The 14594-nt window shown below is 40.4% G+C and overlaps 1 protein-coding gene and 1 long non-coding RNA gene across 2 annotated transcripts in view; one reads left to right on the top strand and one right to left on the bottom strand.

Annotated features, from left to right (window-relative positions):
- Positions 1 to 14594, top strand: part of LOC310862367 — a 705243-nt gene that overhangs the window by 394418 nt on the left and 296231 nt on the right. The window lies entirely within an intron of this gene.
- On the bottom strand, positions 5179 to 7701 carry LOC310861802 (intelectin-like). Its single transcript, XM_083769442.1, has 6 exons — positions 7618 to 7701; positions 7245 to 7492; positions 6550 to 6708; positions 6232 to 6352; positions 5560 to 5663; positions 5179 to 5397 (listed from the first exon to the last, which is right to left on the bottom strand). Exons 2-6 carry the CDS (start codon positions 7434 to 7436, stop codon positions 5245 to 5247), a joined length of 729 nt encoding a protein of 242 aa, XP_083625568.1. The 5' UTR covers positions 7437 to 7492; positions 7618 to 7701; the 3' UTR covers positions 5179 to 5244.

Below are 14594 nucleotides of genomic sequence, written 5' to 3'. Positions count from 1 at the left end.
CATTAGAGTACATGTTTTAAGTTTAGAACATGAACTTGTTTGTGGTTGTTTTCTCTTAGAAAAACTAGTTTGACATCTTAAGCAACAACACTTAGTTTTGATCACGTATTGATTGTACAATGTATATGTAACCCCCACCTGTACCCCACTCTGCGTATTACGGTGGACGCTTTGTTCTAGGTCCGTTAAAGCTGTTATGTTCGATGTACAATGACCACAGTGACACATCAGACGACACAGTAACTTTTGTTGAGTAACCTCTTGGCACCCTTTTAGTATTTAAGCAGCTGCATATAGTGAACATGAAATACATATAAACAATGGTACATTAGCCGGCAAACAATAACCCCCAAAATAAAAATAGAAAAGAATGTCTTTAAGTGAAGTCGTCACTTTTAGAGCTGTCAGTATTGGGTCCAAAGTCAAGTCAATAGTTCGTTGGGATCAGACTGATCAGGTCTGACTATGATCCTAAGTTCCACACAGACCGGGTCTATGTGACCAATGTTCGTTGGAGTGCACTCTTAATTATCACGCGTTCGCGTCAGCACCAGTCGGGTGACTGGCACAATCCTACCATCAACAGACCGGCCGTCTGCTGTCTGAGAACGTGGTTGATGCAGATCTGGATCCTGGAATCATCAAACTGGGTAGCTCGCCATCAACTAGGTCTCCAGGGTTACTGGGTCTCCAGGGATACTGGTTTCCAGGAATACTGGTCTCCGGGAATCTTCAACCTCATCAAAAAACCTGACCTGTATTTGAAACAGGTCTTTTAGTTCTATAATCTAACTCTATATGAATTAAATACCTTCAAGTATCTCTATCATGTTCTTTTCTTGTTGTACAACCTTTTTTTATCTCAATATCAACTGAGTATTGCGGAATGCAAATACTCTATGAACTCAGTTTTTAACTCTAAACCCAAATACCATATGAAATGAATTTTTAGAATTATATCTTCACATACAGTCTCATATGCTTGGCATAGTTTTAACCAATAACTGGTTGAATACAAAATAAAAGTATTAAACTGCTTCAGTTTAACCATTATAGCAACATACAAAAATATCAAATACCTCCTATTAATCATGAACTCAAAATTACATTTTAGTGCAAAATAAAATACACAGTGCTTTTCTGTCATAATACAGCACACAAAGGCACTAATTTACTCTCACTGTGTTTAACACATACTGATAATATAATAGAATACCTCCTGTCATTTAGCATTTATGACCAAAACATGTAGAATGCACCTTTAAAATGCATTTGCACCATAAGGAATAATTGTAACATTTCCCATTTGAAAGTGCATCTTATAACTCAAATCAAATCCCGTTTTTGTGCAGTTAGTACAATAACAGTAAAATCATATATTTCCCACAACACTAGTAAGTTACAACAACATTTCAACAGCCACAGATATCTCACCGAATCACATCCAATGTTCCAGTACTGAGCGACGTCAGGAATCAAGTCTCACAACAGGGGTTTGCCTGTATAAACAGGGTGCTAGCTGTTAGCATTATGTATGAATGAAAGACGTTAGCATTAGCTAGTTAGCAAAACATGTCAATGTGTTGGTTTGTTTATCTCACCGAGTGGGTTAACGTTTGGTTCACACACCAAACGGCTGCAGGATTCCCCCCTGGCAAGGCTAACATACAGCACCACACTGTAGCCACAGCTGGTGTATCTGTTCTGTTATTTATATCGTTTTTATGAACGTAATCTGTCTCAGTTGATCCACTGCTGCTTCTATGCATTCGCGCCAACATGAAAGAGGGAGTGTAGACGTGGTGACGTCACTTTCAGCTGCGCTGTTGTGATATGCTTTCAAGTGTGTGCTTGTAAAAAGCAGTGCTGCCCTCTAGTGTTGCTTCCAAGTATACCTCATGAACAACTAAACCATTGAGTATCATTAGTTCTGAGGTAGGTTCTTTTGTACATGTTTTTAAATAAAACAATACCTTATAATGAATTTCAATACAAATAAAATAATAGCTTGGTTAACCTTGTTAACTCTTTTAGCTTGTAAGCTGGGTTTTCCACCTGGGTTACATATACGTCATCAGTTTACTGTCATGTTCAACGTCTCCATCTGAAATCTCTCATTGTTGTTGTAGTTAAAGCCTTTTGCTTTATTCCCAGGGTTGGGGTGTGTGTGTGTGTGAGTGAGTGAGTGAGAAAGATTATGTATTGTTAAACTTAATATTTATTTAATAGGGTTGGGAATTTCACACCAAGGAACATAATTATGGACCCTCTTACAGTGTAGATCCAAATCCAACCCGATTAGGGAGGAATAAAGAAGTAATGGAAGGGTTAAGGGAGTAAATTTGTTTTTGTGCGTGTTTTTCTTTTTTCCCTTTGTTTTCATGATTTGTTCTGCATTTACTTTAGGTATTCATCTTGTTTAATTGTGTACAATGTATCAGTTATCATTTATGTGCAGTCTTTGAAATGAAAATCTTTGCCATGACCTTTTCTTGGTGGAATTGTTATTGAAACATCTATACAATCCCATTTGTTAGCGAATCTTGTGAAGAATTATTTCGTTAAGCAACACAATAGTCCAAAGTCTAAATTAGCCCTGAAGATTTATACTTTGTGTGCTAAAAATTGCTCAATCTGCTATTTTTTGGCATGCAACAAGAAAGTACCGTATAAATTTAGCGTTGGACGTTCAAGTTTGTATATAGTCCTTTCTCTGAACATCCACTTAAAATGGTGGCTTTCTCGATATAGGTTTTAATGGGCTAAGAGGTTTATTTTAAAATATATTACATGTAACCTGTTGAGAATGTTCAAGTAATAGTTTTACTGTTGTTTTGGCCTCTGATTTAATTTACTTTTCAATGGTGGCTCAGCTAATTGACATTGATTGCTTTGCTTCATGTGAGATGTTTATTTCGATATTTCCTTAAGTTGAAAACTATCAGCCTTTTTTCCATGCAGGACAAATGCAGTGCCTTATCGAGGTGGAGGAACTTGATCTTGGTGGGTTTGTGTCTATTGTGTTTATCTTCACGTTTATGTTGTTGCCCCAAGGTTGGATTCAATGTCTAATGAGTTTCCATGTGATGTGTGCTATTTAACCACTTGACCACGCAAAAATAAGTTTTAATCTCTTTAGAAAATATCTGATCTACATGCTCACAATCATGTCTGTCTGCTATGTTCCAACATTATGGAATGTCTATTATTTATTTTATTTACAATGACATGCCCAAAAAGGTTTTTGTGATTAATTCACGCAAAATATGTTTTTCCCCCAAATTGTTTTGTCATGAGTGCATTCACACCGTGAATCACGACATTTTTATTCGAAACAAGATCGATTTTCAACATGAATAAAAAGGCCCTAATCTGAATGAATGAGGCATCAATTATATCTATAAAGAGTTTTTATGCAAAATACTCGCCCCATGATTGTCGCGTCGCCTATTTGTCGTGCCCTGGTGTAATACCTTTAGCTAAGCTATGTGTAGTCAGTCTAATGCTAAATCTATACTCATCACATCGTACAACCATATAACATGCTGAGAATAGCTGATATACAAGATTATATACATCTGCTATTTTCTGTGCTGTTTCATACATTGCAATGAAGTATCAGTCAGGCTTTAGATTCGCTAGACCGGTGCCCGGCTGTAGACCGAGTCGGTAACGATGAAAGTTGGAGATCCATGTCCCACAATGCAATACCCGTTGTACCTGTGTCAGAGTACCCGTTCCACCCATGTGTGTCCCTTTTGTGCCCATATATGGAGATTTCTGTATCTCCGTCCCTTTTTGGGGTGGTTCTGGACAACTGTGGGTTCAACCCGACACCGGGCACTGCAGTCTGCACCCCCTTTGGTGGGGTGGAACGCATGTGTCTGGTATGAACGGTTCTCGAGTTTCGTGGATTACAGACGTACCTACAGAGACTTGGTGCATTTATAGTTAGATATGTAGTTCTGTCTCAGGCATGTGTCCAGACGTGGGTCCAACCGACTCGACACCGGGCACTGCACTCCCTGTGTGGGTGTGGAAGTGTGTGTCGAATGACTCGAATTTGAAGTCGGTGGGACGAATGGTTCTCGAGTTACTTGGATTACACACACACACAGACTTGGTGTATTTATACATATAGATATTTATAGGTATAGGATATTTATAGGGCAGCTGTGGCTCAGGAGGTTGAGCAGGTCGTCCAATGATCCTTGGGTCGGCGGTTCGAATCCCGGCTCCTCCTGTCCTGTCCACATGTCGAAGTGTCCTTGGGCAAGACACTGAACCCTAGTACTCCAATGAGTTGGTCGGTGTGAGCTCGCCACCATTGGTGTGTGAATGTGGGAAGTGTCGACTGTTCGCCGCTTCACCTCCCTGTAAAGCGCTTTGAACACTTGGAAAAGTGCTATAAAAATGCAATTCATTATTATAGGTTTTCATACATGGGTGAATAAAAGCGGTGTGAAATATAAAATAAATACATCTCTTATAGAGTCATTGTAATAAATTACTTTGGGAGGGAATTCACCAACCATGAAGACATTATTCAGTTCTTTAATTCACGTTAAGTACACATTAGGTACTTAATATTCATTTTCAAAGGCTTTTCTTCTCCGCCATCAATATTTAACCACTTAAACCCCATATGGTTTATCGGAGTCCTGCAGGGCTCTATACTAGGTTATTCATTTTTTTCTGTTATTGTGCGGAAAGCTTTCTCAGAAAATAGCAGATTGCCAATCTCACAACGCATTGTGAGCTTGGCATTTTGCTGCATGGGATTTAAGTGGTTAATAGACTTTACTGTCTGTCATACATACTGGGAAAATGTATTTGTTGGCTACTTTAGTGGCTTCCAATATTTCAAACTATATACACTGAAGAAAATGTGTGGAGGTACTATCTTGGACTACAGTGCAAAGAGATACTGTCAGGGATTAAATACAAATTAGACTTTTACTTCGGATGCAGGAATATACTTTATTTCAAGTTAATTTGAGATACAATATCGTAAATATAGAAAATATGATTAATTCAATATGATTACAATAATCAAATGAAATGGAAAAAATTAAAAAATCACAATTTGCATTAGTTGCTAACTTGCCAATAATTTAACCCTGAATTAAAATTGTTTTTGTTTTGAGAGATCACAGTAATCAGTCACAGAGTAAACAGACCAGTAACCAGCAAGTAACATATAGTTAAAGCCATAGGTCAGTGGTTGTTGGAACATGGAGGAACTCAGCGATAGAATATCAGCACGGCAGCCTCTGTAATTTGCTTGGATGCACTCCATTCACTGGCGGTCCCATAGCCATTGAAGTCGAAGGAACTGAAGTCACCGCACTGTTTAGGAGCTTGCTCTGGGAAGAATCCTCCTCCACCAATGCAAAACTATCAACATGTAGAAATATGCAACACACACACACACACACACACACACACACACACACACACACCTGAGTTCAATGTGACAGTAAAAGAAGAACATGGTACAAAAACAATAGCTGAGCACCTCCCGTACCTCCCTTTACTAGATAACTAGAGAGTACTCACGTGTTCAATATTGCAGCCAGTAGGTTTGGATCCAGAGCACATGGCCAAGGCTGCACGTTCAACATTGAATGCTCTGAAGGAGATGTAGCCTGGTGTTAACTCACCTGAAGGAGAACACAATAAATAAATACGACTTTATATTAATATTATAGTACAGTATTATATATTGCATAGAATAATATATTACACACTTGATGTATTTGTATTAGTAGGTCATAGTAGTAGTATATATGGTTCTTGATTCTGATGTGAGATATAACCAGATACACATACTTGAATAACTTGATATAACAGCACCGATGCTAGGTGGCTCATTTGGAATTATTGGCCAGTAATCTTTTCATCATTTGTGGCAACTATTTGTATTTGCTTGTATCTCCCTCTCTGTCTCTTTCTCTGTCTTGCTTTCTTTATCTCTCTATGTCTAGATGCTGGACCAGGTGAACATCAGCAGAGTGAAGAGTACAGCCTGCACACTAAAAACTAAGTTATGTGCAACTTTATTATTGGACATTTGGATGATCTTTTTCTGATAAAGATTCATAATTCATATAGGAGCGAATGGTTGTTCTAATTATAATGAAAGTGAACAGGAGATGTACTAGTGTGCACTGTGCAGGCTCTTGACTTTTCTCAGCCATTTATATTTTTATGTTCCATCACAAAACTTACGTCTTGCATTGGGCCCATAAAAGTTGCTTACGGTGTCATCGTTCCCAAAGTCGTATGTAATAGGGATGGATGGTCCATTGTCAGTTTTGCAACTTCCTGCAGCATATTTTACTGGGTACCGCTTAAGAATGGGAAGAAAAGGGGCGTTACATACCTTTGATGTAAAACATAAATACTAAAATGTCTTATCTAAATTGTACAATAAGTTATAAAACAAAGGATTGAAGTTGTAAGAATGATATATGAATGATGAATGATATATTCAGCTACAGTACATGCTGATGTAGTTGCAATGTGACACAATTCAGTCGATCTTACTTGGAAAAGGTTGAAGAGGTTCCCATCAAACCCACTCAAGAACTGATTGGTGGTGTGGTATCGTAGGATAGCGGCGGTCCTCCAGTCTCTCACTGGAGTGATGTTGGGAACGTGCCACACTGCTACATCCCCTGCCTCGATTTCAGAGTAGCCAGGATTCTGTCAAAGAAATATTGGGTGAACAAATACATTAAATGAAAAATCTAAAATTCAATGTTGTTGCTACAGCGGTTAGAACGGCCGCTAACATACGCCCAGTGCTTTGGAAACACACAATCCTAATATGAAGAACCGCCCTATAAGGATATATATATATTATATTTACTATATAATTGTATCCATTCACCTTCACCCATCATGTACAGAAGATATAGTAGCCTAGCATCTAAATTCAATGTACAAACCTGCTTTGGAAACAAATCATTATCACCGTCCTAATATGCAGGATAGGTTCTGAGTGAGTTTTCTTTTTTCCTATATTGGTTTCATTCACCCAGTTTTAGCACAAAAAAAACAGTTTGAAGTATCTAGTTGAGCGAAACATTTAGTGTGTTCATGAGTAAGGTTGAACTGTGGGAATTACACAGACACAGTCAAATTAAAGCAATGCTCCCATTCTCTTCTTTCAACTGCACACCAGCCATTAATACTGAGCCATTAATATTGAGGATCAGTGAAAAAGCGACCTACTGTACCTTGAAATCATCAGAGGTAGCGCCCCATGCTGTTCCGAATGTGTTTCTGTTGGCCCAGTTGCCATCACCGCCTGGCAGGTTGGCATTGCTGCCCTGCTCTGAGGTCCATCGGTCACCAGATGTACATTTACCATTCATGTTGTTCTCATGAACACTTGCGACCAACGTCCAGCCACCACCTGCAGTTGTCATGTCACAGAAAGTCAGGTATTCCCCACCATCAGCAGTAGTAAGGCGGTAAATGCCATCTGAAGGGTAGAAAATGAACAAACACGAGGCAAATATAAGTCAACCCAAAGTTAGAAGAAGAGAGAATAGAAATAGAAAGGCAGCAGTGAAGCTGCTGTGTCCTCCTATGAATTAATCACTTCACCTTCATTCACATTCAGTCCTTCTTTCAGTTGTTTACAGCTTCGGGCCCCAGGGATCACTCCTGCACATGGAAAATCAAATTGTGACAGACAGACAGACAGACACTCTCTCTCTCTCTCTCTCTCTCTCTCTCTCTCTCTCTCTCTCTCTGTCTCTCTCTCTGTCTCTGTCTCTGTCTCTGTCTGTCTCTCTGTCTCTCTCACTCTGTCTGTCTCGTGATACAAATGAATAACATTGTATTCAAAGGTCCTCCTAGGGATATCATTATGAATATTGTCTTAATTCTCTCTATCAATGTCTCAATGCTTAATGTTTTGTGTAAAGCACTTTGAATTGCCTTGTTGTTGAACTTTGCTAACTGCTAAATAAACTTGCCTTGCTTTTCCTTACAGTATAATATGATTCATAATGACTGTTTTATGTATATTATGTATTACCATGTTTTGTTCTTGCTGACTGAAAATTGCTCTGGATTAAGAGCATCTGCTAAATGCCTAAATTGTAAGAAAAACCATTGAATGTAAATAATCACAGACACTTTTCAACAACAGCGAAACATGTGAAGTTATTTACCGTCAGTCTTATTGGCCAGTTGCTCCACTCGACTCTCGCTGTGATTCATCCTCATTTCTATGCTGGACAGCTGAGCAAGGTTGGCTGAAATAATCACAATATTAACATTAAATCTATCATTAATTTAATGTATGCAGTTTGATTAAAACACCACTAGTGATTATAGTTAATCTGATTCGACATTACAATATGATTTTTAAAACCTTAGCTCTTGAATTATATGAATCAAATATATTACAGTAGTTAAGCTTCAAAAGACAGAACTGCCATCCTGGGCAGTTAACGTGTTAATGCTAGGGTTGTTCCGATGTCACTAGAACCTATTATGAGAACTTCTGTCTTATCCTCATTTAGAAGGTTCTCACTCATCATTATAGTGGCGCTCTGGAGCGAGTGTGGAACTATAGTGGCTCTCTGGAGCGAGTGTGGAACTCTAGTGACGCTCTGGAGTGAGTGTGGAACTATAGTGGCCCTCTGGAGTGAGTGTGGAACTATAGTGGCCCTCTGGAGTGAGTGTGTAACTCTAGTGACACTCTGGAGTGAGTGTGGAACTATAGTGGCCCTCTGGAGTGAGTGTGGAACTATAGTGGCCCTCTGGAGTGAGTGTGGGACTATAGTGGGTCTCTGGAGTGAGTGTGGAACTATAGTGGCTATTGGCCATATTCAGACTGCAGCCATCTTGCCAGCAACGTGATACTAGGTGATACTTCCCATAGACGGCTCTTTCATCCAAACAGAAAGGTCCTCTCTAATTATATTAAACAACGTCAAAATCACCAACATTGCAGCTGTAGGGACAGCTTGAATTATCGTCTTTCAATCTATAAAGTGTTTTTTCTTTCATAAAAAATCCACCGTAGACATTTTATGAGCTACTTCCTGTCAATAAATTCCTTGCAAGTGTTGGAGTTTGGAAGAGCTCGTTGAGTATCACTCAACGGCCCAGGTGTACCACCTGTTTTGAATGTGCTCATAGTGCAGCAGGCAGCAGGAGGTTCCTTTACTGATAACGAGCGCTTCCATACTCTGATACTAGAACATAATCATCTGCAAGGAATTTATTGACAGGAAGTAGCTCATAACATGTCTACGGTGGATTTGTATTAAACAAAAACTTTACAGATTGAAAGACGATAATTCAAGCTGTCCCTACAGCTGCAATGTTAGTGATTTTGACGTTGTTTAAAATAATTAGAGAGGACTTTTCTGTTTGGATGAATGGGGTGTCTATGGGAAGTGTCACCTAGGTATCACGCTGCTGGCAAGATGTCTGCAGTCTGAATATGGCCTATTGTGTCTGGTCAATATTCAGTAGAACAATGTGAAGTTATAAACCTTCATTCACTTCTTCACTTGCAGCCAGCCGGGCTTCCATGGCTGTCCGCTTCGCTGAAAACAGAACAAACAGAACATTAAAATGCAGTCAATCATAAATACTAAAAAGTTTCATTTAAAAACGCAGCAATAAGTTGAGTGTTTATTAACCCTAGAAGAACACTAAACCCAACTTTTGTCACACCATCACTAATTTAATCAGATGTAATATACACTACTAGTAATTGGTATACTGACCATGGTATTACTGTGCTTAACTGACCAGCCTGACCTGAACCCCACAGTTATATATATATTCAACAATACAAATTAGTTTAAAACTGCTATCAAAGCAAATCTGGGCTGAACCTCTAATATTTTGAGATACAAGTTGTAGTATTTTTTGATTTTCACGAGCTGTATGCCAGAATGATCAAGATTAAAACAAAACAAAGTTTTAAATATTTCACTTTATGCACAATTCATCTAGAATATATGAAAGTTTCACTTTTTGAATTATATTATGGAAGATAATTAATACATTTAATAAAATGAATATTCTAATCTTTTGAGATGCAGCTGTATAGTGTCCCTCTCCATCGACAGAATCATGAAAACCCCTAGCCGCAATTTGCAACTCTAGATTATCCAGAGTTGCAATATCCTCCATTGACTTTTGTTTCATATAAATCCACCATAGACATGCTATGAGCGAATGAGAGACTGCTCGCCCCTTTACCAACTCGCCCCCGCAATTTATTTTAATGTAGTTAACAATTAATTTAGTATTTCCCTCCTTCTCTGAAATCTGAAATGATCTTGTATACAGATTTATTTGATTGCATAGTAGTCGATCTCTAAAATTAGAAAGAACATCATGTCACAGAGACGGTGACTGCTTAATTAAGTTAATGTAGGACCTTCTAGCAGTTAATTTTGTTTTATTAATCACATACATAAATGTGCATGGTGATTTGGCACCTGCCCACAGAGCCAAAACTACTATTAACTGGTGTACTGACCATGGTAATACTGTGCTTAACTGACCAGCCAACTGGCCTGACCTGAACCCCAGATAATTCATATTGTATTGTCAAGAGGAAGGTGTGAGACACTATATTCAACAATACAACTCTACAACTCTAAACAACGTTTTTTTTTTTTAAACGTTTAAAATACAGAAATGTCGACCATCTGAAAAGTACATTTATTTATGCACTCAATACGTGGTCTGAGCTACTTTTAAACACATTATTTCATAAATGGGGCATGGCATGGAGGTGATCAGCCTGTGGTACTGTTGAGGTGTTGAGGTGCACTAACAATACAAAGAGTTTAAAGCTGTTATGAAAGCAAACATGGGCTTCCATAACACCTCAACAGTACCACAGGCTGATCACCTCCATGCCACGCCCCATTTATGAAATAATGTGTTTAAAAGTAGCTCAGACCACGTATTGAGTGCATAAATAAATGTACTTTTCAGATGGTCGACATTTCTGTATTTTAAACGTTTTTTCTCATAACATGTTCTAATATTTTGACATAGGATGTTTTGATTGTCATGAGCTGTATGCCAGAATCATCAAGATTAAATCAAAACAAAGGTTTAAATATTTCACTTTATGCACAATTAATCTATAATATATGAAAGTTTCACTTTTTGAATTATATTATGGAAGAAAATAAATAAATAATACATTTAATACATTTAACAAAATTAATATTGTAATGTTTTGAGATGCAGCTGTGTAGTGTCTCTCTAGCCAGGCAACAGCCCCTGAATCGCTAGCCACATTAAAAAATTATGTTCAGGCGATTTAGAATAATGGAGTGAAACGAAATGAAAAGTCAGGCTAGTGTCTCTCTCCATCTCCCCTGAATTAAAACAATGTGGAGTTATAAACCTTGGTTTGCTTCTTCACTTGCAGCCAGCCTGGTTTCCATGGCTGTCAGTTTAGCAAGGAGGGCTGAAAACACAAGAGCATAACATTCAGTCAATCATAAATACTAAATAGTTTCATTTAAAAACACATATATCTGTAAGCGTGTGACATCTTCATCATACCCGTACGTTATGCTGCAATTCCTCCTGAGTGGCAAAATACTACTTCCTGGCCTTGATAGCCTTTACATCCACACAGAAAGGTCCTATATCTGATTGACAGCCCTTACATCCACACAGAAAGGTCCTATATCTGATTGACAGCCCTTACATCCACACAGAAAGGTCCTATATCTGATTGACAGCCCATACATCCACACAGAAAGGTCCTATATCTGATTGACAGCCCTTACATCCACACAGAAGTCCACCCACAGTGTGTGTGTGTGTGTGTGTGTGTGTGTGTGTGTGTGTGTGTGTGTGTGTGTGTGTGTGTGTGTGTGTGTGTGTGTGTGTGCGCGTGTGCGTGCGCGTGTGCGTGCGTGAACGTATGGATTCAAGCTAAATTAAATCTCACAACTGAGTCCTCCTAATCTGTGATTAATCAAACAGGGTGAGAAGGTCGCCCAGGTACACCAGCGCTGTGCTTCAATCATAAACAATAAGCACAAATTATAAAATAATGCAGTCAAATAAAATGATGGACGGTGTGTTGGTAGCCAGCCATACAGCCAGACAGTTGAATACATCACAGATTGAAGCTCTAAGCTTTGCTTTTATGAAATTCCCGAGAACATTAGGGTTTGGATACTATGGAAGTATATCGCTACTTTGACCACTACTTTTGATACTTTTCAATCAATCTTAAAATAACTGGTAACCGAAAACAGGCGTGGCGCGTGTTAAGCTTGTAGATAGCCTATTTTCGGGTCCATAAGACTATTGGATTCTATATGGAATCCAAATGACTGAAATCAGTTGCAGCGACTGTGTGTGTGTGTGTGTGTGTGTGTGTGTGTGTGTGTGTGTGTGTGTGTGTGCGTGCGTGCGTGCGTGCGTGCGTGCGTGCGTGCGTGCGTGCGTGTGTGCGTGCGTGCGTGCGTGCGTGCGTGCGTGCGTGCGTGCGTGCGTCGCTGATAACAGTGAGGAACTATAGGTGAAGAATGCAAACAGGATAAGGGTTACGCCAGGGCTCCACTGGGCGCGTCTGCGTCGCGTCTCCGTCAGCGTCGGGAATGTGCCCTTTTAATCACGGGGACCCCCCCCAGGTATGTAGGAAGGCCGCCCGGGGGTCCCCGGACCCGTTTGGGCAGCCCGTCAGGCCCGCCCCGTTTCTGTTTTCCTCCCAGAATTTTCCCCAGTGAGGGGTGGGAGAGGCTGGACAGCAGACGGCTGGACTTTGAATTTCTCTAACTATAAACTTTCATGACAGCAGAACAGCCTAAGTACAGATATAATTTATGAAAAGGTACTACAGTGAAGTCTGTTCACAGAAGTTGTTGTAGGATATGTGGGGATTATCTGACGAGGTACCATTTGAGAGGGCAAAACCTTACATATACTAAATAATACTACATTGTTTATAGGTTCAATATAAGTCAAATAATATAGCCTTTCCACAGGAGTATCTTTTTATATTTTTCCAAAAAGAATACAAACAGCCAATAGCATATTACAAAGTTATCCCCCTCACTGGGGAAAATTCCGCCATCAACACAAGCTTCTGCAAGCAGCTGTGACCGGATAGTTTTGAAGACATTGAAGAAGGAGGAGAAGAAGGAGAGAGAGAGAGAGAGAGAGAGAGAGAGAGAGAGAGAGAGAGAGAGAGAGAGAGAGAGAGAGAGAGAGAGGGAGAGAGAGATAGAGAGAGAGAGAGAGAGAGAGAGAGTGAGAGAGAGAGAGAGAGAGAGAGAGAGAGAGAGAGAGATAGAGAGTGAGTGAGTGAGTGACTCATTGGAGGCAATGCAGGGTTCAGTGTCTTTGCCCAAGGACACTTTGACATATGGACAGGAGGAGGAGCCGGGATTCAAACCACCGATCCAGGGATCATTGGACGACCTGCACGACCTCCTGAGCCACAGCCACACCAGGGGGAGCATGTGGGCACACCATCGCTCCAGTCCCTATCAAACTTAGTACAAAACACTATTCAGGGTCATGAGAATAGTCAAAGCAAACCAGGGGGCAGGTCAGGGACCCGATAACACTTCAAGTGGCCATAACAGTGAGTGACCATTGCTCTGATCAGCACATTATAGGTCTGCTATATAGTGGCCTGAAAATCTAGTCCATTTGGGGGGGGTGGCCGAGTGGTCCAGGCATTTATTAAAAAAAAACTAAAAAAAATACCTCGGAAAGACCTGCGTCTCAGTCCATAAATGTACAGGAGTCACGATGATCACTGACACGGTAGTACCATAGAGTTATATATCTATAGAGAAGACACCCGAGTTCTCCTCCCATCCACTTGCATTAAGTTGCTCAAAAGCGCATGAGGCGGATTCACTCCTCCTTCCTGGTAGGAACAGAGTGCATTCTGGGGACGGATTGCAATGATGAGTGGCCCCAAACACATGAACGCGCTGCCGTTGAACGCGCACGAGCGTCGTCCGTCGTGAACGTGTACAATGTTAGTCAACGGACAGCGCGTTCATGTGTTTGGGGCCAGGCTGCAATACCTTCATTCAGCCACTATGTCCATTTCGCCTCAGGGTTTCCTCTGGGTGCCGTCTCTATTCATATACTCTAAGGGTAGTACGGACATTGCATGTTAGAGTTGTCCTCTGTGTGTGTGTGTGTGTGTGTGTGTGTTTGTGTCAATGCAGCTAACACCACTATGTATAATCTGAGAATGCCTGTACACACACCTATGAATGACAGAATGTCAACGCACACACCCGCTAACACATTATAGAGTCCAATGTCTATATCCGCACTTACACGTGCACACACACACACACGCACACGCATGCACGCACGCACGCATGCACGCACGCACGCACGCACGCACGCACGCACGCACGCACGCATGCACGCACGCACCCACACACACACACACCCTCACACAGCACACACACACACACAGGCAAGTGGAGACAGCAGCTGGAGGAGGAGAGAAGAGAGAAGGGAAGAAGGCAGAGGAGAAGGAAGGACTGAAAGAGCGAGGGCAGGCATCCCCAACCATCCATCTATTCATCCCTCGGTGT

The sequence above is a fragment of the Protomyctophum parallelum genome (genome assembly GCF_964188405.1).
Source record: "Protomyctophum parallelum genome assembly, chromosome: 7".
Taxonomy (NCBI): domain Eukaryota; kingdom Metazoa; phylum Chordata; class Actinopteri; order Myctophiformes; family Myctophidae; genus Protomyctophum; species Protomyctophum parallelum.
The sequence above is the reverse complement of the archived record's forward strand: the minus strand, read 5'-3'. Positions and strand labels throughout refer to the sequence as shown.